Consider the following 20,991-nt stretch of genomic DNA (forward strand, 5'->3'; position numbering starts at 1 on the left):
TCCTATTCTGGATGATTGTTTTTAATAATAATTTTTTGAAATAAGTGTTTATGTATCACTTTTAGAACAGCCTTAAATAGGCAGGCATATTTTAGTAAAAATTGTATTTAAAAACTGTGGTGTAGAGATTGCCAATCAAATACAATAATGACAGTTATCATGAGCCTGGAAGATTGGGAGGTCCTGGGATGAATGTGGAGGTGCTCAGGGGAGCAGAGAGCCGGACTCTGCAGTGCGGCCGTTCCTGGGAGAGCCTGCTGTGTGAGGCATGGAGTTAGGCGACCCAGACAAGCACGTGCGTGAGTGAACAGAGAATTTCAGAAATACTCGGTGATGCAACAGACGCAACTTGAGCAGAAGTTGGGTGTTAGCCTTTGGTTATCAAGAGCATGAACGAAGGAACTAGAAGAAGCATGACAGAGAAGTGAGGCTCCCTTTCTCCCTGTAGGTGACCCCACTTCGAGCAATCTGGAGACAGAATGTTGCGTGTCTTTTTTGTGGATGCAAGAGCATTTCCCAACTATTGTAGGTATGCCCTTTGGACACAATGAACGAAGGACTGATAGCATTTCAACCTCAAGATATAATTTCATTCTCCCCTTTAGACCTTGAATAAAATTTTCTTAGTTAATTTGAAATGGAAATTCATACTTCATACTTCTTAATTCTATGCTATGTTCATCTTGCTTTTTTTAAAATAAATTTTTATTGTTTATATTATTACAAATGTTCCTTCCCCCCCCTCCATTGCTCTCCTCCACCAGGTTCCCAACCCACCCTCTGCCCTTTCCCCACCCCCCATTGTCCTCATCCATAGGTGCACAGTTTATGTTCAGTCTCTCACATCCCCGTCTCCCCTTTTCCCCAAGAATCATCAGTTCACTCCCCTTCCATACCTCTGATTCTATTATATTCAACAGTTAATATTGTTCATCAGATTTTTTTTTAAATTTCCTTGGTTTTTAGATTCACTTGTTGATAGTTACATATTTGTCGTTCATAATTTTTTATCTTTATTTACTTTCTCTTCCGAAAGAACCCCCTTCAGCAATTCATATAATTCTGGTTTGGTGGTGATTTAGCTTTTTTTTTTTTTAATTAGTGAAGCTCTTTATCTGACCTTCGATTCTGAGTGATAGCTTTGCTGGATAGATTATCTTTGGCTGTAGGTTCTTACTATTCATCACCTTGAATATTTCTTGCCATTCCCATCTGGCCTGCATGGTTTCTGTTGAGAAGTCAGCTGACAATCGTATAGGTGCTCCTTTATAGGTAACTACTTTCTTTGCTCTTGCTGCTTTTAATATTCTCTGTCTTTGTCTCTTGGAATTTTAATTATGATTTGTCTTGGTGTGGTCCTCTTTGGATTCCTTTTGTTTGGAGTTCTGTGCGCTTCCTGGACTTGTAAGTCTAATTCTTTCACCAGGTGGGGGAAGTTTTCTGTCACTATTTCTTCCAGTATGTTTTCGATATCTTGCTCTCTCTCATCTTCTGGGACCCCCATAATTCTGATGTTGGTTCGCTTGAAGTTGTCCCAGAGGTTTCTTACATTATTTTCAATTTTCTGGATTCTCTTGCCTTCTAGCTTCTGTGGAGGAGTGTCTTTTGGCTCTTTATGTTCCAAATCCTTGACTTGATTCTTGCGATCTTCCATTCTGTTTTTAGGACTCTGTATAATACTTTTTATTTCAGACAATGTATTCTTTATTTCTTGTTGATCCTTTATCATTTCTTGTTGATTCCTTATTAATTCTAGTTGATCTCTTTTCATATCCTCATAGGTCTTATCGATCTTTTCTAGGAAATTCTTGAAAAACCTTATAAGCGTAGATTTGAACTCTATATCCAGTTGCTTTTTGTCCTCCATTTCTTTCATTTGTGATCTATTTTGTTGTCGAATTTTGCAGCTACAGATGGGGCAGGGTTTCAGGGTGGAGCCTACAGCCTTGGCTTCCGTCAGCCCCACCCTATGCAGCTCCTGGATCTCAGGGTCCTTCAGTCCTCGTTGCAAGCACCTCTGAGAAAGGTGCCCTCGATTTTCGCCTGCTACCAAACAGTCTAGGCTCTCCCCCAATGAGCCCGGAACTGGTAGTGGGATTGGAGGTGGCGTTCAGAGCAATCTGGAGCCACTGCCTCCTTCCTGCCAGGGCAATTCCATGGCACAGCCAACCATCCCTTCTCTGCACGCAATGTGTGCGCCTCCGGGACCTCCTTTCGCCGCTCCCCCGGGGTTTCATCTTATAGCCCAGCTCCCTGTGTTTGAGCCTGGGTCCCCGGGGTCTGGCCTAGAACTGGGGTTCAGAGCAGTCGGAACTGGGGCCCAGCACAGTCTGGAGCTTTTATCTCCTTCCTGCTAGGGAACGCCAGCCAGGCACTCAGCCGCCCTCCTCTCCGGCTCTGTCCTCTCCGAGCACGCCGCGTGTCTCTGTACCTTGGGCTTTTACAGCTCCTCCGCACTTCCTTCTGGCTTTCTCCTTGCTTCCGTTGTAGAATTTTCAGTCAGTCGACTTTCCTGTAGTTCTAGGTAATGTCCATTTTATATTTTAGTTGTATTTTATTGAAATTGTTGTGTGCAGCTGTGGCTAGGTGTTTACCTAGGCAGCCATCTTGGATTCTCTGGTTCCAACCATCTTGCTTTTTGAATAGAAAATTAAGGAAGTAGATCTTAAGTTGGTTTTTAGATACCTGTATGATCTAATGAGAGTCTGAAAGATGTTTACATTCCAAAGTACTAAAATTTCCCACAGCCCTGAAAAATCTGAGATGTATTGTTGTCACTATTTTATTCAATTATTGCTTCTAAATTATTTTACTTTTTTCCAAATTGTTGTTGGTAGGAAGAATGACTTCTGAAACAAATGGTATTTTGTTCAATATAGTTTGTAAGAAGGACAGAGAAGTATTTGAATATTGATGAATATCAAGATAGTGGTGATAAGGAAATAGGCAGCTGAGCAGTGAGGCAGGAAGTGTGTCTGGAGGGAAGCTCGGAGCAGCTCTCCTGTAAGGCAGATTCCTCTTCAGTCGGGCCCCAGTCGAGGTAGTCCACTGTATCCTTTGATGCCCTTGAATGTTTCGGTTCATCTTCCTAAAGAAGAATATCTCCATCTAAAGTAGGATGAGGCTTATTCCCTCCTGGAGAAAGCTGTCACCACATCTTGATAAACAGCAGCAATGATTCAGCAAAACTCCCTGGCATTATTTGGGAGGAGGACTCCAGGGGGTCCACTCTTACTTGCTTTTGGGGGACAACTATGCGGTCCCTTCCTCCAGTAACACCCACCAAAAGAAGTATGATGGTCAACATAATAAAATACCAGCATGATGTTTGCATTAAATATTAAATGTAATATATTAAATGTAATAAGTATGCTCTCCATCCAGTTCTCAATTGTTTAGGGTTCTTCTGAGGGAAAACCGAACACTTAATAAGGTAAATATGCCAATGAAATATTCATACAGATGGCCAAAACCGGTTTGGCTCAGTAGATAGAGCGTCGGTCTGCGGACTGGAGGGTCCCAGGTTCAATTCCGATCAAGGGCATGTTACATTGGTTGCAGGCACATCCCAGGTAGGGGGCGTGCAAGAGGCAGCTGGTCGATGTTTCGCTCTCATTGATGTTTCTAGCTCTCTATCCCTCTTCCTTCCTTTCTGTAAAAAAATCAATAAAATATATTTTTTTAAAAAAAGAAAGAAATATTCATACAGATGAAAGCAGACTGGAGTTAGTGTTTTGGAATTTTGTAGGGTTTTTGTTGTTGTTATTGTTTTTGACCAAAGGTATATTAGGGACTTTGAAGAAAGCCTAGTATCTATTTTGAAATATATGCTGACTTCTAACTTTCAGAGCTGAACTGCCTAATCCTTGATCATCCCAGAATGAGTTTATGAATTTGTAATCATTTCCTTTTTACTGGGTATTTGCATGCATCACTAACCAGGTGGATTTAGAAGAATGAGCAGTTTATGTGCTGCAAGAGAATGATGAGAACTTAGGACCAACCTGAAATGTTCATCATTATAAGTTAATCCTTCATGAACATTCAAGATGGCCCTTCATGATACACAGAGAAGATAGTCTCCCCCCCATAGTGCACATTTTTAAACAAAGATTCCAAATCCTATATAATAAAGAGCTAATATGCAAATGGTGATCATGCCCTCATGCCATAATGGCTCAGAAACTCAACACTGGGGAGAGAGGAATGGAGACCAGCCAGCCTGTGGCCAGGGAGAGTGACAAGCTGCCCGTCCCATGGTCCTGGGTGCCAGCGGCTGGGGCTATGGCCCAGGAATGGGACAAGCTGCCCACCCCATGGTCCCAGGTGCCAGCAACTATGTCTGAGCCTGTGGCCTGGGAGAGGGATGAGCCGCACGCCCTGCGGTCTCCGGAGCCAGCAGCTGTGCCTGTGCCTGTGGCTTGGGAGAGGGACAAGCCGCCCATGGTCCTGGGCGCCAGCTCCTGCAGCTGCAGCCCAAGAGAGAGACAGCCGCCTGCCCTGCAGTCCAAGGTGCCAGCACCTGCGACTGTGGCCCTGGCAAAGCTGGCCTGGGTCCTGGGTGCCAGCGGCTGGCCAGAGGAGGGAAGCCTGGGTCCCGGGTGTGGGGTGAGGTAGAGGCAGTTAGGGGTGATCAGGCCAGTAGGGGAGCAATTAGGGGCAATCAGGCCGGCAGGCAGAGGTGGTCAGGGGCAATCAGGCAGACAGAGGTGCTTAGGGACGCGCAGGCAGGCAGGCAGGCAGGCAAGCAGTTAGGAGGAGTCAGTGGTCCCGGATTGCAAGAGGCAGTCGGACATCCCCTGAGGGGTCCTGGATTGGAGAGAGTGCAGGCCGGGCTGAGGGGAACCTCCCTCCTCCTGCCACCCTCCTCCCCCATGAATTTCATGTACCAGGCTTCTAGTAGGGTAATAAAAATGGTTGGGATTTTATATTTTTATCCATGTTTTACACCGGGAGTTTCATGGCTAATTGCTCAGTGTGCAAATGAGGGGAAGGGCCAATGTGCACAGATAAGACGAAGGCTATCTGGCAGGATTGGGAACATGACCTCTGCCCTCCCGGCCTGGGAAGCCTTGCTGAATGCCCTCAGTCAGCAGTGTGTGGACGCGGCGCGAACTCTCCCCTCTGCACACAGAGCAGGGTCAGAGGTTAATGAATGAGTGCGCTCCCCACACAGGAGATCCTGTCCCATACTGGGTTTCTAAATAAGAGCTTAAATGGGGTCAGAACAGGACCTGCATGTTGCTTCCAAGCTCTCTAAATCTTGGTGAAGTGATGGTGTTCAGAGATGACATCCTTCCTCCAGAGAAGGAAGAGATGAGGCTCTGTGCTGAGGGTCTGGCGGCCACTGCTGGCTCGGTCTGTCTCCAAGCAGGGCCGCATGGGAACAAAGCAGGGGGAGGTCCTCGCTGCCCCCCATTCTCCTCTAGTAATCCCTTAAAAAATAACTGCAGACCCGAGCCTCTGGCCTCCAGCGCATTTTCCACTTGGTCAGAGGCCTTTGTGAGGTGGGGAAAGACCTGCGGGCTTGTACATTGTGCAGAGGCCTGAAATGTCCAGCTGGGTTTTTTCCATCAAAAGGGGATTTTAGTAAAACCATTATCAGGGGCTTAAAGGAGAAAAGCTGTTGAGCCTCAAGCGAGGGGGAGATTAGCGTTGGCAGGTTTGTTTTGGGCTCTGTGGAAGGTGGGAAGGCATTTGGAGCCCACAAGTGCCTTAGTTTCTCGGTGGGTTCCTGGCAGGTACCGGAGTTCGCATGGACACGGGGGTGGGAACGAGCGGGCTTGGGGATGGCACAGGCGGCTTACACTCTGGGCCCTCAAGGGGAAGGCAACCCAAATCAGGGAGGATTGCAAGGTAACCCGTGAGCCCTGTCTGGTGGTGGGTACGAGGCCGTAAGACTCGCTTCAGGTTATGTGCGTCTATGTCACCTGGAACCCCCCTCCCCCACCGCCACCTCTGCAGCCCTCTCTGCGCCCCTCTTCACGCCCCACAGGCGGCAATAGGGAATCAGGAACCCCAGGAGTGGCTGGTTCCTTTAGAGAGAAAGTAGATGGATGCCTGTGTGGCACCTTTATTTTCGGGAGGGAGGGAGGGACTGAGAAGACGGAGGAAGGTTAAGAAAACAGCGGTGGTGGCCGCCCAGTCTGCAAATAAGCGCTCAGGCGGTGTGGACCTGCGACTGTGCTCCTGGGTGAGGCTTTGGGGAATGTCACCGAAAATAGAATCTCGGTCTTCTTGGGATGACAAGAGCTGTCAGTGATGCCTTCTGGGCCGGGACGGAGTGTGGGGGCCTGAGGTGGCGGTGGTGGCGGCCGCCGGGCAGACAGCTGCCTGAGGGGCGTGTGAGGGTACCGCTCAGAGCCTGCCCGGGAAACACTTGCTTTCTGTTCCCCCCTGCGCGTTCCCTGTGGAAACGGGATGGCGGATAAAACACAGTGTTTGTCCTGACGCGTTCGAGGATCCGTGGCTGAGGTGGGGCAGGGGTGGCCGCAGGGTCTGAGCAGGGCATTTCGGTCTGTGCTGCCATCACCCCCCACCCGTTCCCTCGTCACAGGTTCACCTCTGGCCAGCCTGGCGGCCTATTGGTCAAAATACGTGTCTCAAGTCAGATTCAGACAATGAGAGAAAGAGGGCCTGTCTTTTTTAAGAAACGTGCACGCCCAGGCGAGCTGCTTTTGAGACTGCAAACCCAGGAGCAGCCCTCCCGGGTCACCCTGAGGACCACTTTCTGGCATGGCTGGCGGTTCCCGTCCCCACTCTCCCTCACTGACGTTCATGCTCTGTGTCTTTATCCTCCCGGCTCCTCCGCTCGCCCTGTGCTTCCTCCTCCTCTGCTTCGTGTGGACCGATAGGTCCATGGTCTCTTTTTCATTCCTCCTCCTCTTTTCTTTATGGGGGTTGTTTTCCCCAAATCTGCATTCATTTGGCATGGTCCCTAACCATGGCATACTGCAGCCGGGTGTCCGCGAAGCACCCGGGGCTTGTCTGCTTTTGAAAGACCTTCGTGGATGGTGCCAGGAATGGTCATTCGCTTCATGTCTGGGCCCTGCGTTTCAGAAGCTCATCCTTGCTCTTCTCTCGTCTCTAACCAGGGCTGATCTTTGTGTCACCGGGCTAATGAGCTGTGCCTCCTCCAGCTCATACACTTGGCAGGAGTTGCCACGGGATTTCCGTCTTCCACTTCCCACATTTTTATTCCATGTTTGCCCCAGCTGCCCTTCGGGGGTGTGCTTTGATTCCCTGAGGCTCGGCAACTGAGCTGCAAAAGGGCAAGAGCCCCAAGGCCTTTCCTCCTCTTTGTGTATTTCACGGAATCTGGCCGAGTTGGCTCGGAAGTTTTTCTCTTTAATCTCTGCAACCTTTTCTTAAGGTCTGTGTTCCATAGGGGGGCGTTAAAGTGAGGAAGCTTACTTCTTTATCAGGGCCCTTAATCATTTTCAGTTTCATAGATACTCTCAGATCTTATAAAGATGTTCCACCTGGGCAATAAAGATACTAATTTTAATAATAAAAAGTAGACACACCTAAAATTGTAAAAATATTTTTGTTTTTCCTCAAAAAAATATTTAGGATTTTTCATCACAGACAATACACTTCCTATTTTTTTTGTAATAAACTAGCACTTTTGCTGTTAAAATCGGTATCTTCATGCATGCTAAACATTTTCCCCATTTGTTCCCTCATACTTCCCAGATATGACAATCAAACGGATTTGTATGAGATGGTCTTTAAGAAAAATGAGCTGATGTTTCATTCCCATGGCTGCCAAAGCAGGGAGCTGCTGGCTAAGCCCTGAACCTCTGTGCGGGGGTTGCATCTGTTAACCTGCTCCAACAAGCAAAGTGCTCAGCACCTGGGTTCCTTTGAGTAGGGTCACTGATGTCTTAAAATTCCAATTCATCTTTTTGGCGACAGGAAACTCCCTTCTGCTAAGTCTCACACCCTGGGGAAATGCTTTTTCGCTTTTTCGCTTTTCCGGGTGTGCGATGGGAGACTGAAGCTGGCCGCAGGCGTTTGGCGGCGGGAGGAGGCTGTAGCGCCCGCTGGAAATAGCCAACTCACAGACAATGCTGCCACCTGCTGACACAACACGGGATTTGCAGACTTTTTGGATAAATAAATTTCACTTTTTTACTTTCCATCTTCCACATTGAGAAACAAACAGTTTTGCATTCACTGTACGTTTTCTTTCTCATAGTACATTTTCTTCCTCACTGTACATTTCTTCCTAAAATTGTCTTAATAACCTTGAGGTAAAGAAAAATACAGGGTGGGACTTCCAGTTCCTGATACTGATGTGGGCACGATTCATAGCTGCAGCACAGTGGGAGGGTGAATTGTGTGAGCGGGTGGGAGGGGTTGTTTGGTTTTCTTTGTGTGTGTGTGTGTGTGGGGGGGGGAGGTGGGATGGGAGAGGTCCAGGAACAATCCAGGAGACAAAAATAACTTTCCACCCCTGCCTCTCAATAAAGTGTAGTGCTTGACCTCTATATCCTAACTTGCACATTTTTATTTCTAAAGTAAGCAGTGATGAGGCTGTGTGCTGAAGTCGTGTCATGCTTATGGCGGTGAATTCCTGCAGTTCCTCTTGTGATTGCACTGAGCATGAGACCTGCATGTGTGGAAAAGGATAGGCCAGCTGCCTGCCTTTGGGTTACGCTGTGCTGATTGTCGCCATTTGACTCTGAGCTCAAGCGCAGAGGCCAGCTAGAGTTGGGAGAGCCAGTCATCTCTTCCAGGCTCAGACAATGCGAAGCCCTTCTTTCCTGCCTTCAGCAGCGAAGCTACAAGCTTCCTGAAACTCAGGAGACCACAGAACCTGGCTATACTGTTTCTATAGATTCCTATAATAATCTAAATTTTTGCACTTGAAACAAACTAGAAGAATTGGAAATTATCACTTTAGTGTTGTCATTTTCATATTGTTTGCTGGTCCTTTTGGGGGGGAGTTCACAAAAGTGGGCTTTGAGCTATGAAGCTAAGGTTTAAAACACTGAAGGCATCTAAGAACATTACAAATTTGGGGGGTTTAACTATTGTAATCCCTTCCTTATTTTACCCATCTGTCTAAATTTAGCCTCGGTGATTTTACTAGATTCTTAGGAATGTCAGGACTCGCCCTCCTCCCCACCCCCCATTTAGAGACCACTTCCCAAAAAACAAACTGGAAGCAGGAGGCAGCTATTCCTGAGGTAAAGATTTCCTAAAGATAAATATTATGGACTAGAGGCCCGGTGCACAAAATTCGTTTGGGGGTGGGGGCTGGGGGTGGTTCCCTCAGCCCGGCCTGCACCCTCTCCAATGTGGGATCCCTCTCGCAATCTGGAACCACTGGCTCCTAACTGCTCACCTGCCTGCCTGCCGGACCCCCCCTAACAGCCTATCTGCTCTCCCTTCCTCTCCATGCCCTTCGGACCCCTGGTGCAGACATGCTGAGAAGGCTCGGCCGCAGCCCCGCCCCCGTCCTGATTGGTCATATGTGACAACGTTCTGTATAACTTGAATATTCCTCTATTACTAGTATAGATGTTTGTGATAAACATTTCCATACTCTTTTTCAATGAGAAAAACAATTATTTCCAAGCCATATTGAGTAATTCCACACTATTTATTAAAAAAGTTAATCTGGTTTTGAATATCTATTTTCCCACAGTCTAATTCCATTAACTTGTACCCCTGATGAGTCTAATGATTGACAGACAGCTGTGCTAGATCTGATCCTTCTGGAGTGTGGATTACATAAATTGAGGAGTAATAAACATAAGAGGCTGCCTAATATTAACAAATTAGACCCTTGTCTTACTAGACAAGAGGGATTTGTAACTAAAACATCTGTGAAGTCAAGCCTTTTTATCCTTGCATGAAAATAGTGTTTCCCACACTCAATTCTACTTTATAAAAGGATTGCATGACAAACACTCATAAATGTCTTAAACGTGTGTACTTAGCTTTGAGGCTATTACAAACCAGACTTCCAGTGTTTGTACATTACATTGCTGTTTGTCACAAAGCAGTGCTTTAGAAACTAGTTTAAGACCTCTGAGGATAGCAAGTGACAAATTTGACACTACTAGCTACTTGGGTACCCCGTAATCCATTTACTAACTTGCACTAGTTTTTGGCTTCTTGAATAGCCCTATATATAATGCTTGCAAAACATGTATCTGTGTTTGCATAACTTAATGCTTATTAAATATTCAATAGTTGTAACTTTCAGCATTTGGAAGTTTTGTGTGTTTTTTTACTCCCAAAGAAAATATGCTCTGGTTCACCACTTTTCCGAAGCAAGGGATCAGGATGGTGCTTTGCAGTGTCTCAGGGAAAGATCACTCCTGGGTGTGGTCATTAAAGTCTGGAGCAGCCCTGGCTCCGACACTGACCCTTCATATCACCTAGGCAGGATCTTTTCATCCTTGCCAAGCCTCTTTCCCCACTTATGAAATCAAATGTACAGTCCCTGCCAGATCTGGGAAAACAGACTGAGACAGAGAATGCAGTGTGATGACTAAGTTCTTCCAGCAGGCTGCATTCACATTCCAGCACAGTCCCACCTGGTGTCTTTGCTGCTACTGGAGACCTATTCTTCTCTTCTTTGTAATGGAGACTATTGTCCACTTTCACAAATAAAAGCAAACGTACAAGAATATGTGGCATTTGTCTTTCAAACAATTAAAGTGCAAAAGTAATACAGTAATAAAAGCTTGCCTTTAAATAACAAAAAGTACACTTTTTTTTGGGTTAACAGCAGGCAGGGGAATTCCGCTTGTACTCGGTTTGATTTGAGGGGATGTACTCGGTTTGACTAGAGGGAATTCCACTTGTACTCGGTTTGACTTGAGGGAATTCCACTTGTACTCGGTTTGATTTGATTGGAGCCCCGCTCCAGGGCTGCGCAGTTGAGATCTCGGCTCACTTTCCCATGCACCTAGCCTAGGAGACTTGGCTTTCCAGAGGCCACATGTGTTGGGCCGCAGCACCAGGGGAAATCAGAGCAGTCCTTGGAAAAGACAAAAAGACTGAAACTCACCATGTGGCATTTAAATTTGCCAGTTGTCTAAAAATATCCCCCTTTTTTTTTTACCCAAGTCTGAGAGTATACATATGGTCTGAGTGTGCACTTACCTTTGATAAGGTCTAAATTATTAAGAGTTGGCGTTGACCCAGGTATGGATGTTTCATGACATTGTTTTTCAAAAGATTTAATTTGCTACCTAATATTTGAACACATATGTGGATGAAAGTGAGATGTGTGGTCTAAGCATCAGCTTAAGTTTGAATGTAGCTTTTTCCCAATTCTGAATCTTGTGCTTTACACATGATACACATTATTTAATAATAAAAAGCCTCACCCCTGACTCCTCAGGGGTTCACAGTGGCACAAAATTTAGGTCTTGCCCTCTAGTAAAGGGATGTAATTAACTTTCCAAAGGGAGCAGTGTTTGGTGAGGGAAGAGAAAGACAGCAGCCCCGTCCACAGCAGGGCCGCCAGGGGCTGAGGGACTGGGAAAAGCGGGTTGTCAGAAGCTCTCTGAGGTCTTGGTTTTGTCTCACTAATCGGATGTTTTACTCAATAGACTCTTATACTTTGGAAACAGTGGTCCCTGGAGGCTCCTTCCCTTACCCCTTTGAAAACCTGGGGTGAGGGTAGTGGCCTTCTGTAAGCCCAAGTGAAAGGTTTTCCATCCCAAGACCAGCATCTACCCAGTAACCACGGCAGGAAGCAGGAGGATTTGGGTAAAAGCCAGTCTTCAATTTATGTAGCATGTGTCCTTACTGAAGACAGTTCTTACCTTCATAAAGAAACTCCATTAAAAGGAACATTTGCTTCGTCAGGTCCTTGTTGTTATTTAAGTCATGAAAGAATATGATCAGGATATACTGTGAGTTAGGCAAGCATCCTATCCTTGTCCCTGTTAGCAAATGTGGAATCAATCAAGTGGGCCCTCCCCCGCCTAAGGACTGAGGAATTCAGCAGGAAGGAGTCATAGCTGAGAGAATTATGTAACACGCCCAGCTCTTAGCCAGAGGCCCACCATGGTCCTTAGGGGCTGAGAAACTGTCTGAACCCCACCGTTACATTTGTAAATAATCTCTTCAATACAGGCCTTACAGGGCTACTGCCCGATGAGACTGAGAAAAGAAAGGTATGTGGAACCCTGTCTTAACTTCAAAGAGTTTATCTGGAGGTTTATCAATATTAGATGATAAAGTTTACAGACTTCCTATTTTGGTTTTTCAGTTCTGAAGTTTTAGCAAATACCTGAACCAGGTTTTTTCTGTTCTTCTTAAAATTACCCTTGACTTCTAAGTTTTGTACCACCCACAAAATATGTGTCAACTAATTTTCTTTAGTGCATCTATTCTTTTTTTTTTAATATATTTTTTATTGATTTTATACAGAGAGGAAGGAAGAGAGATAGTTAGAAACATCGATGAGCGAGAGTCATCGATTAGCTGCCTCTTGCACACCCCCTACTGGGGATATGCCCGCAACCAAGGTACATGCCCTTGACCGGAATCGAACCCGGGACCCTTCAGTCCCCAAGCAGACGCTCTATCCATTGAGCCAAAGGGGCCCCGGCTAGTGCATCTATTCTTTAGGAGCGGTTTCCCTGCTTGTAGGTTTGGTGGAGATTGAACCCCGTCCTGCGGCATAAGCATGTCCACACCATTTAAACAGCTTCCCCTCCTGTGAGGTTTCCTGCTGGGAACCCAGGTCCGATAATGACCGCCTCCTCAATGAGCAGAGGGAGGTGGACTTCAGAAATGGGCCTGGTCTGAGTTCTGTCTCCCCTCAACCAGCAGTGGGGTGACTTAAGGGGAACAGTATACGTACCGTATTTTTCGGACCATAAGACGCACTTTTTTCCCCCCAGAAGTGGGGGGAAAAAGTCCCTGCGTCTTATGGTCCAAATATAGCCTACACATATACTTTTAAAAAAAGTTTTTTTACTTGCCCGGCTCTGTGTGGTCTCTGTGTGCTTGCCCGGCTCTAAAATGGTTCTAAATGCTGCTGTTTACTTTACAGGGTTGATTACATGTGTTTATGACTGTGATGTTGGGTTTTAATGCACATAAAATATTTTAGGACACTATTTGTTTCAGAATCTTTTTTTCTTCATTTCCCTTCTCTAAAAACTGGTGCGTCTTATGGTCCGAAAAATACGGTACTTTATTGGAAAATAGCATACCTTTCAGCAGGTCGCTTTGAGGACTAGAAGAAGTACCAGGCAAAGCACACTATAGTTTCTTAACACATATTCCTTTTCTTCTCTCCAAAAAGGTTGAGAGATAAGTTAACTTGATTGATGAAAGTGGTTTGTTCATCTTTTCCAGAGACACTCCAAATGTATTAAGTATGCCTCGTTCAGGATGAGGACACTAGGCTCATGATCTTTAACTTTCAAGCGTTAATTTGCCAACCTTTTGTCAAGCTTGTGTTTAACCTTTACAGTAAAAACCAAACAAAACAGAAAACGTAAAACCCTTCTGGTTACAGTTGGTAGGATTATGTGGGGTATTAAAATGAAGACTGCGAGCACAGAGCCTAGGACTTAGAAGGCGCCAGTTTTTATTGACAATCCATACAGCCATGCAGTGTCTTGGAAAAAGAAAATCAGTTGAAGAATCTGCAGTTTATGTGACCTTCATGTGTAGTAGGGTCAAATGCTGAATTAGAAAACTGACCCTAATTCAAAACCCCCACTTCGGACTAGGGTTCACCCCCCCCCCCCCGCGCCCCCCAGGCAGTAAGTTAAAAGGGAGGAGAGCCACACCTTCCCCAAGAAAAGGAAGATGGATTCAGTGTCAGGCTCAATTAGACCCAATTATGATGGCTCCTCAGAAAGGAACAATGCAGCTTTTGTGATATGCTCAAGCAGAAGGCTTGGACATTGTACAAAGCAACCTTATCCAAGAGAAACCGGGTTCTAGCTCTCTTCCTGGAAAGAGGTGCTTATCCAGGGAAGTTTTATACCACTCTTATCAGCTGTTGCTGGAATCGGTACTTTCTGTTTAAAAAATTTTTCCAGAAACAACTATGAAAGATCTATGTGAACCAGGAATATAAATTACTTCACTGTTTGAGCAGCATTTATATTCTTCCATCTCCAAAGCCCAACCACAGAATGTCAGATTAGTTACCGTCTATCAAAGGGAACGCTTTGCTAAAATTGTTGGTTTTCACTTATCTGCCCCTAAATAGTCTTAAGAACCCTCACACTCAGCGTTGGAAGTGCTTAAAATGCAAATGTGCAAGGACTCCAGGCCGACCTCCCCCTCCCCCAGCACAGTGCGCGTACGGCCAGGCCTGGAGGAGCATGTCAAAGAGGGGCTGAGCTGCCGCCTCCTCCCTGGGACCCTCACTCACACTGAGATTCAGTATGCATGACTGAGCCAGCCGTGAGGAAGCAGGGACAGCCCTCTTTTAACTTTTCTGAACAATGGCTTCAGTTCCCTTCAGCCTTCACCATTTCACATCCTCCCCACACCCACTCAGAGTGTAAAGAAACCCATCTTTCTTCCCCACTTCCATATCTTACGACCTGTTTTTTGAACATTATCCCTAGATGTAATTTCCACCCAAAGAAAAACTGGCTACTCTGAGGAAACTGTGACTCTTACAAATCTGTTTTTTTTAAAAAGTTTCATTTGTTCAGTTTCTGTAAATTTCCATTTTGTTGACAGTTGAAAACCAAATTATATAAATCTCCAATCTCACCATATTTCTAAAAACAAAACATTGAGATGTCAGTAGGAAACCTTATACAGAATACATTTTAACCATGAGCTTACTCATAGCACATAGGACACTCCGACGTCTACGTCTTATTTCCTTATACTTGAAAGCACACAAACAGCACCTCCGACTTTGGCATGTACCCAAACACACTGCCTTCAAAATAATTCACAGCTACAAGGTTTTTTGTTTTTTTTTTTTCAAAAACATACTTCATATTTCCTCTTTTATTATATAAATATCAGTTTAACCTTTTACTGTAAGAATATAAACGTTTTAAGAGGATCTTTGTTATTTATACAAATTCACAAACAGTACAATTAATTGATAAAGGTCTCTGGGTTTCTTTTAACTCCATGGTCTCAAATGTTGCTGTGGAGGGATTCTAAAAACGAACAAACAAACAAACAAATCCAACAAAAATATACATCCTACTGAAAAGCGATTTTTTTTTAAAGCCACAAGTTCCAACCCCCACCAAAATAAAGTCACCTACTCCTCCATTTAGAAACAATTTTTAAAACCCACAAACTCCCATTTTATTAACAGAACAGAGATAAGACATGAATTTCAGTCTCCTCCCCTCACATTACAGCCCAGGGCTCTGTGGGCAGCTCCGCTCCTGCTTCCAACAGGAAGCTCACTGTGTGACTCTTTTTTTGAGGAAACTTGGAAGAGGGTGAGGGTAGGGCGGAATTTGCATATATAATAATAATTTTCAAGACAATCTGCATCTCAAACGAAACAGTCCAACTCTCATTTTCCCCACACATTTGTGCTATAAATTAAGTCAAGATTTAGGAACGTAGTTGGGCTCTCAAATCCCAATGGACAAGGAGAAAAATGATTATAGCCAAAATGTGGAAGTGGGACATACTGGATGGATGGGGTGGGGAAGAAGCCAAAACAAAAAAGACACAAACCCAATGGGCATCTTTCCAGTCTAGGCACAAAAATGTTTTAGTCTCAAAATATCTCTCTTGTAGAATTCCAGGGCTTCAGAGAAAAAAGTAAACTAAAACGAGGTAGCCAGACATATATATATATATATATAAAATTTATATATATATAATATATAGAATATATTCAGCAGAAAAAAAGGACCATGATTTCAAATCTCTTAAAAAAGGAAAAAAAAAAAAAGGCAATAAAAAATGAAATGAGCATGAATAGCAGAGTACTGTAAAAAGAGAAATGATGAGAAGAAACTGGGATTAGCTACAAAGTGGAAGAAGGGTGAAAAGGCCGTTGTAGTCGGGTTTGATTTCATACATTTCAAAATAAAAACCAGATCACAGTATTCAAATGAAAGCTTAAGTGAAGGCAGACATTTTCTTCAACTCCCCAGGGCCAAAGGACTAGTTACTCCCCACCCCCACCCCATTTGGAAATGCAGCGCAGTGGGGATACAGTAGCTCCATCGGCCCCTCCATTCCCCACAGTAGAGAGAAGTGGCTAGGTAAGTAGCTGAGTCTCTCTGTTCATCCTCAGGGGGAAAGAGGGCAGTACGGGAGGGGCAGCAGAGGAACCCCCAGAAGCAATGAATGGGCATGTAAGCGGGCAGGGGTGCTGGAGGGGGGAGAAAATGAGCCTGAGGCTTCGTGTCACTGTCCCATCTCATCCACTGCAATGACCTACGCATAAGGACGCATGTGGCGTTGAGAGTGCAGGGAGGGTGGTGGTGACAGGATAATGGAGGGGGGACAAGGGGAGTTGATGCTGCCACCCTCACCTGACCTTCTCACTGTCCGTCATCTGCCAGAGTCCCAGGTTGAGTACCTTGAGGCAGGGCAGCTGTGTGATGCGCTCCAGGCCGCGCTTGGTGATGCGGGTGCAGCCGTACAGGTCTATGCCGGTGAGCTGGCTCAGGTGCTCGGCGATCAGCTCCAGGCCCTTGTCGGTGATGCGCACACACTGCCCTATGTTGAGCGTGCGCAGCCCGTGCATCTGCCGCACCATGCGGTTGATGCCGTCGTCACTGATGTGGCAGGAGCAGAGGGAGAGAGACTTGAGGCCGTCCAGCCCCTGCGCTATGTAAGCCAGACTCTGGTCCCCCACCTTGTCGCAGAACGACACGTCCAGCCCCGAGAGGCGCAGGCTGCCCATGGCCAGATGCATGATGCCCGTGTCACTGATGTTGTCGCAGGAGCGCAGGTTAAGGCTGCGAAGGCTGCCCATGTGCGACAGGTGCAGGAGGCCCGCGTCCGAGATTCCCCCGCAGAAGCTGAGGTTGAGGAGCCTCAGGCCGGTCAGGCCCCGGGAGATGTGCTTCAGAGACAGATCGGTGAGCTTCTGGCAGTCCTGCAGCGTGAGCTGCTCCAGGCCCAGGCAGCCCTCGGCCGCGCTGCGCGTCATGCCGGCCAGGTGCCCGATGCCCACGTCCGAGAGGTGGCGGCAGCTGCGGAGGTTAAGGCTCTTGAGGCGCTGCAGGCCCCAGGCGATGAGCAGCAGGCCGGTGTTGGTGATGTTGCTGCAGCCGCCCAGCTCCAGCACCTCCAGGCCCTTGAGGTACTGGGCGATGCGGCCCAGGCTGCTGTCGGTGATCTGCTTGCAGAGGCTCAGGTTGAGGGCGCGCAAGGAGCCGATCTCCTGCACGAACGCGTGGCCCAGCCCGTTGTCTGTGAGGTTGTAGCAGCCGCTCAGGTTGAGGCTCTCGATGTTGGCCATGCCCTGGATCACGTAGCTGAGGCTGCGGCGGAGGCTCAGGATCTGCACCCGGCGGATGCCCCGGGCCTGCAGGCTGGGGAACAGCGACGGGTTGGCCCGGCGCAGGTGCAGCTTGGCCTCCACCCCCCGCCACACCGACTTGTGGTAGGCGGCGTCCCGCCAGGCCGCACACACCTGCGCCGCGCGCCCCTTGTCCCGGACGTCCAGGTAGCCAAAGATCATGGCCAGCAGCTCGGGGAACAAGCACGAGATGTGGGTCTCCATCTTCCTCCTCCCCCCGCCGCGGAGCCGGGGGGGAGGAGGCGACGAGCGCGGTTCGCCCCGACCGCCGCCGCCGCCGCCGCCGCCTGGGGCCCAACGGACGGCCCCTCCCCGCCTTCCGGCTCCGGCCGCTGCCGCTCCTCCTCCTGGTCCGTCCTTCCTTCCTTCCTGCCGGCTTCGCCTCCCTTCCCGTCCCTCCCCCCGCCCCGGGCTCCGCTCGGTCCTCACATCCCGGGCGGGGAAGGCGCCCTCACTCACTCCCGGGCCGCCTGGGCCGCCGCGCCGCCGCCGGGGCTCTACCCACGCCGCGCCCGGGCCGCGCCGCTCCGCCCGCGCCGCCGCCGCTCCCACGCCCCCTGCCGCATCCTCCGCCTCCCGCCGCGGCCACGGCCACGGCCACGGCCGCCCCCGCTCCGGGCCGGCGCCGTGCGGGCCCGGGGGCTGCGCGCTGGGGCTCCGGGTGCCGGGAGGCTTCCTGCTGCCTTTGTCTCCGTCCGCTTTTCAAAGCTCCCAGCCCGGGCCGCCCGCACTCCGCCGCCCAGGCGGGGGGACCAGGAGGCCGCTCCGGGCCACGGGCGCGCGGTCCTTCCCCCGCCGTCCGCGGGCAGCTGGCAGCCGCAGGCCCGGCAAGGAGGACGCGGCGGCCGGGCGGCCGGAGCGCGTCTCGGCGCAGAGCCGGGCGAGCAGGCGGGCCGCGCGGTGGTAGCGCCCGGGACGGAGCTCCGCGGCACCGCCGGGCGCCGGGCCTCCTCCTCGCCTCCCCCCGCGCGCCGCGCAGTGGTACGGCCTGCGCTGCCGGAACTGTCGGGGCCGTTGCCCTGGAAACCGAGTCCTGCCTCTGGTCGCGGCTGGAGCGTTAACCCTGTAGGCCCCGCCGGGGAGCTGCTGTCTGTCGGCGGAGTCCTCCCCGCCTCCTCCCCACCGCCGCGCGGGAGCCGGTCCTTCTCTGGACCGCGCACCGGCCCCCCTGCTCTTCCCTCGGCTGCTGACGTCTGCACAGCCTTGCCCATAGTTTGCCCGACAATTCCTGGCCCTGCACACCTTCTCCCCTTATCCCGGCAGACCCTCCTCCCGGGAGTAATGCTCAGTAGTCAACGCCTGGACTCCCCTTCCCTTTTTTTTTTTTTTTTTTTTTTTTACTGTCTCTAATGCCCCTTAACACGTCTCTGTTATCACACCTTCAGTTCTCCCCAATGGAGTAGTTTACGATTCCTTTCTCTCTGGTCTTTGCCCTAAATTATGGAGAAACGCAGCTCTACTTATTCATACCTTCTCGACACTTAGCCTCTCCAGCCCCCATTCTAAGCTTATTTACTGCCGCTTCCTCACGGCACCGGGTTTCCTGCATCGCTGTGCGTGGCTCCTCAGTGCGCTGTACAAAACTTCCCTACCCTCTGCTCTTGCTGCCAGCTCTGAGCCGGCTGGGTGCTCCCCATGCCCAGGCACACACTCAGCCCGCTTTGTCCTCAGAAGGCAGCAGCCTTGTTTTATGACCTTTTCTTTCTCATCAGCCTCTTAAACTGTATATAAATTGTATGGCCCAATTATGCTGATAGTCAATATATCTGTATGTGCTAACACAGATTTACTTCTTTGTAAGCCAGAGCGACTATTGGGATTGGTGGAGGTGCTGCAGCATATGTCTGTTAGTTTATAAACTGTGTTTTATGGAACCAGGATTGCAATGTTCTATTCTAAAAATCTGGCTCCTGGGTCTTAAATGCCCACACAGAGGATAGGATTTCAGAGATTCGTGTTAAGTACCCCAAACCAAGAATTTTTGAATCAGAGAAAATGACCCTCTATATTTTTTTTTTAATGAATTTATGGATTTAAGATACAAGACAACCCAATTTAGTTATCAAAAAGGAAAATGGTTTTATTGATTCTTTGAGGACCTGAAAAAATTTTGAATGTGTTCTGTACTCAGCATATAAGATTTTTTAAATATATAAATGTATATATTGATTTCAGAGAGGAAGAGGGAGGGAAAGACAGAAACATCAATGATGAGAATCATTGGTTGGCTGCTTCCTGCACACCCCCCCCCCCGGACTTGGGATCAAGCCTGCAACCCAGGCATGTACCCTTGATCAGAATCAAACCCAGGACCCTTCAGTTTGCAGGCAGACGCACTATCCACTGAGCAAACCGGCAGTGGATAGTGCTAGGGCAGATCGGTAACTTTTTTTTTTTAAATATATTTTATTGATTTTGTACAGAGAGGAAGGGAGAGAGATAGTTAGAAACATCGGTGAGAGAGAGTCATGGATCAGCTGCCTCTTACACACCCCCTACTGGGGATATGCCCGCAACCAAGGTACATGCCCTTGACCGGAATAGAACCTGGGACACTTCAGTCCCCAAGCCAATGCTCTATCCATTGAGCCAAACTGGTCTCGGCAGATCGGTAACTTTTGACCACTTCTCTTTTGCCCAAGAAACCAGTACTAATCAAGCACTTACAGAATCACTAACAGGCATAGGACATTTTAGACCCCCCCACCCACCTCTCTTCCTGAAGCAGGAAATGCAGAAGTGAACATTCTCACAAGTTTACTACCTCACCCACATTACACATGGTGTGAGGCCATAGGTGGGTGTGTTTTTTTCTTTTTCTTTTCTTTTTTTATAACCTTTCTGAAATAATAGACTGTAATGTTAGTCATTCCGATTATTCCAGACGTGCTGTGTCATAAGTGTCACAATTCTGGGCTATACCTGGGCAAACACTCTTTTCCTAGAGTGTATCTAGGCTTATTGTCTCTGTCATTTCTGCCTAAAACATTCACCTTGAACTCTATGTTAAAGTCACTTTTGTTGTTGTGTATATATAGCTGTTTGTGTTTATGTCATCTTAATCCAAAACACCTTAATCCCACTGAACACAAAACCAAGTGGTAGTCTACCAGGGGCTCGGGGGTGGGGGGTGGGGGGGTGGGGCGGGGGGTGGGGGTGGGGGGGGGGGGGGGGGGTGGGGGGTGGGGGGTCCCAGTGCCACTGACCTAAAGAGAAGTTCAGCGGTTTTTCCTCCACTAGAAAGGCTCTTATTCTCAAGTCTGAAGAGTCATTTAGAGGAGCCTGGAAGCACTTTCGGAAGAAGTTGGCCACCCAGTCCTAGATCTAGAGTTGAACTCTAGAAGTGTATTAATACAGAGCCTTTAACTTAAGGCATCCAAGCATATATTACAAGGATTTTCAGCAATGTGATTATTTTCACATTCAGTAACTAGGAAAGTAAACATCAGGAAGCATCTAAGAAAATGAACGTTCGTGAGGAAAAAAGTGTGGCATCAAATGAGCCCTCTGCTTTTTGGAGACCT

At 47.9% G+C, this 20,991-nt stretch overlaps 2 protein-coding genes across 4 annotated transcripts in view; one reads left to right on the forward strand and one right to left on the reverse strand.

The window, feature by feature from the left end:
* The window catches only part of WNT5B (Wnt family member 5B), a 127,640-nt gene that overhangs the window by 46,753 nt on the left and 59,896 nt on the right, over positions 1 to 20,991 (forward strand). The gene's annotated exons all lie outside the window — the stretch shown is intronic.
* On the reverse strand, positions 14,827 to 18,436 carry FBXL14 (F-box and leucine rich repeat protein 14). 3 transcript variants are annotated; one of them, XM_045588394.1, is made up of 3 exons: positions 17,582 to 18,436; positions 16,520 to 17,480; positions 14,827 to 15,125 (listed from the first exon to the last, which is right to left on the reverse strand). In XM_045588394.1, exons 2-3 carry the CDS (start codon positions 17,405 to 17,407, stop codon positions 15,036 to 15,038), a joined length of 978 nt encoding a protein of 325 aa, XP_045444350.1. In that variant the 5' UTR covers positions 17,408 to 17,480; positions 17,582 to 18,436; the 3' UTR covers positions 14,827 to 15,035. The 3 variants fall into 3 exon arrangements, with proteins under 3 accessions (XP_045444350.1, XP_036312400.1, XP_045444349.1); XM_036456507.2 differs by having other exon boundaries at positions 16,520 to 18,433; XM_045588393.1 differs by having other exon boundaries at positions 14,827 to 18,427.

This window comes from Pipistrellus kuhlii, unplaced genomic scaffold (assembly GCF_014108245.1).
Source record: "Pipistrellus kuhlii isolate mPipKuh1 unplaced genomic scaffold, mPipKuh1.p scaffold_m20_p_3, whole genome shotgun sequence".
NCBI classification, from domain to species: Eukaryota; Metazoa; Chordata; class Mammalia; order Chiroptera; family Vespertilionidae; genus Pipistrellus; species Pipistrellus kuhlii.

Bases quoted from the DNA above. Each gene is read 5' to 3' on its own strand.
- FBXL14 (XM_036456507.2), bottom strand. From the start codon at position 17,671: ATGGAGACCCACATCTCGTGCTTGTTCCCCGAGCTGCTGGCCATGATC. The intron at 15,126-16,519 runs GTACTCAACCTG...GTTCGTTTTTAG, and splicing joins CACAGCTGCCCTGCCTCAAG to AATCCCTCCACAGCAACATT.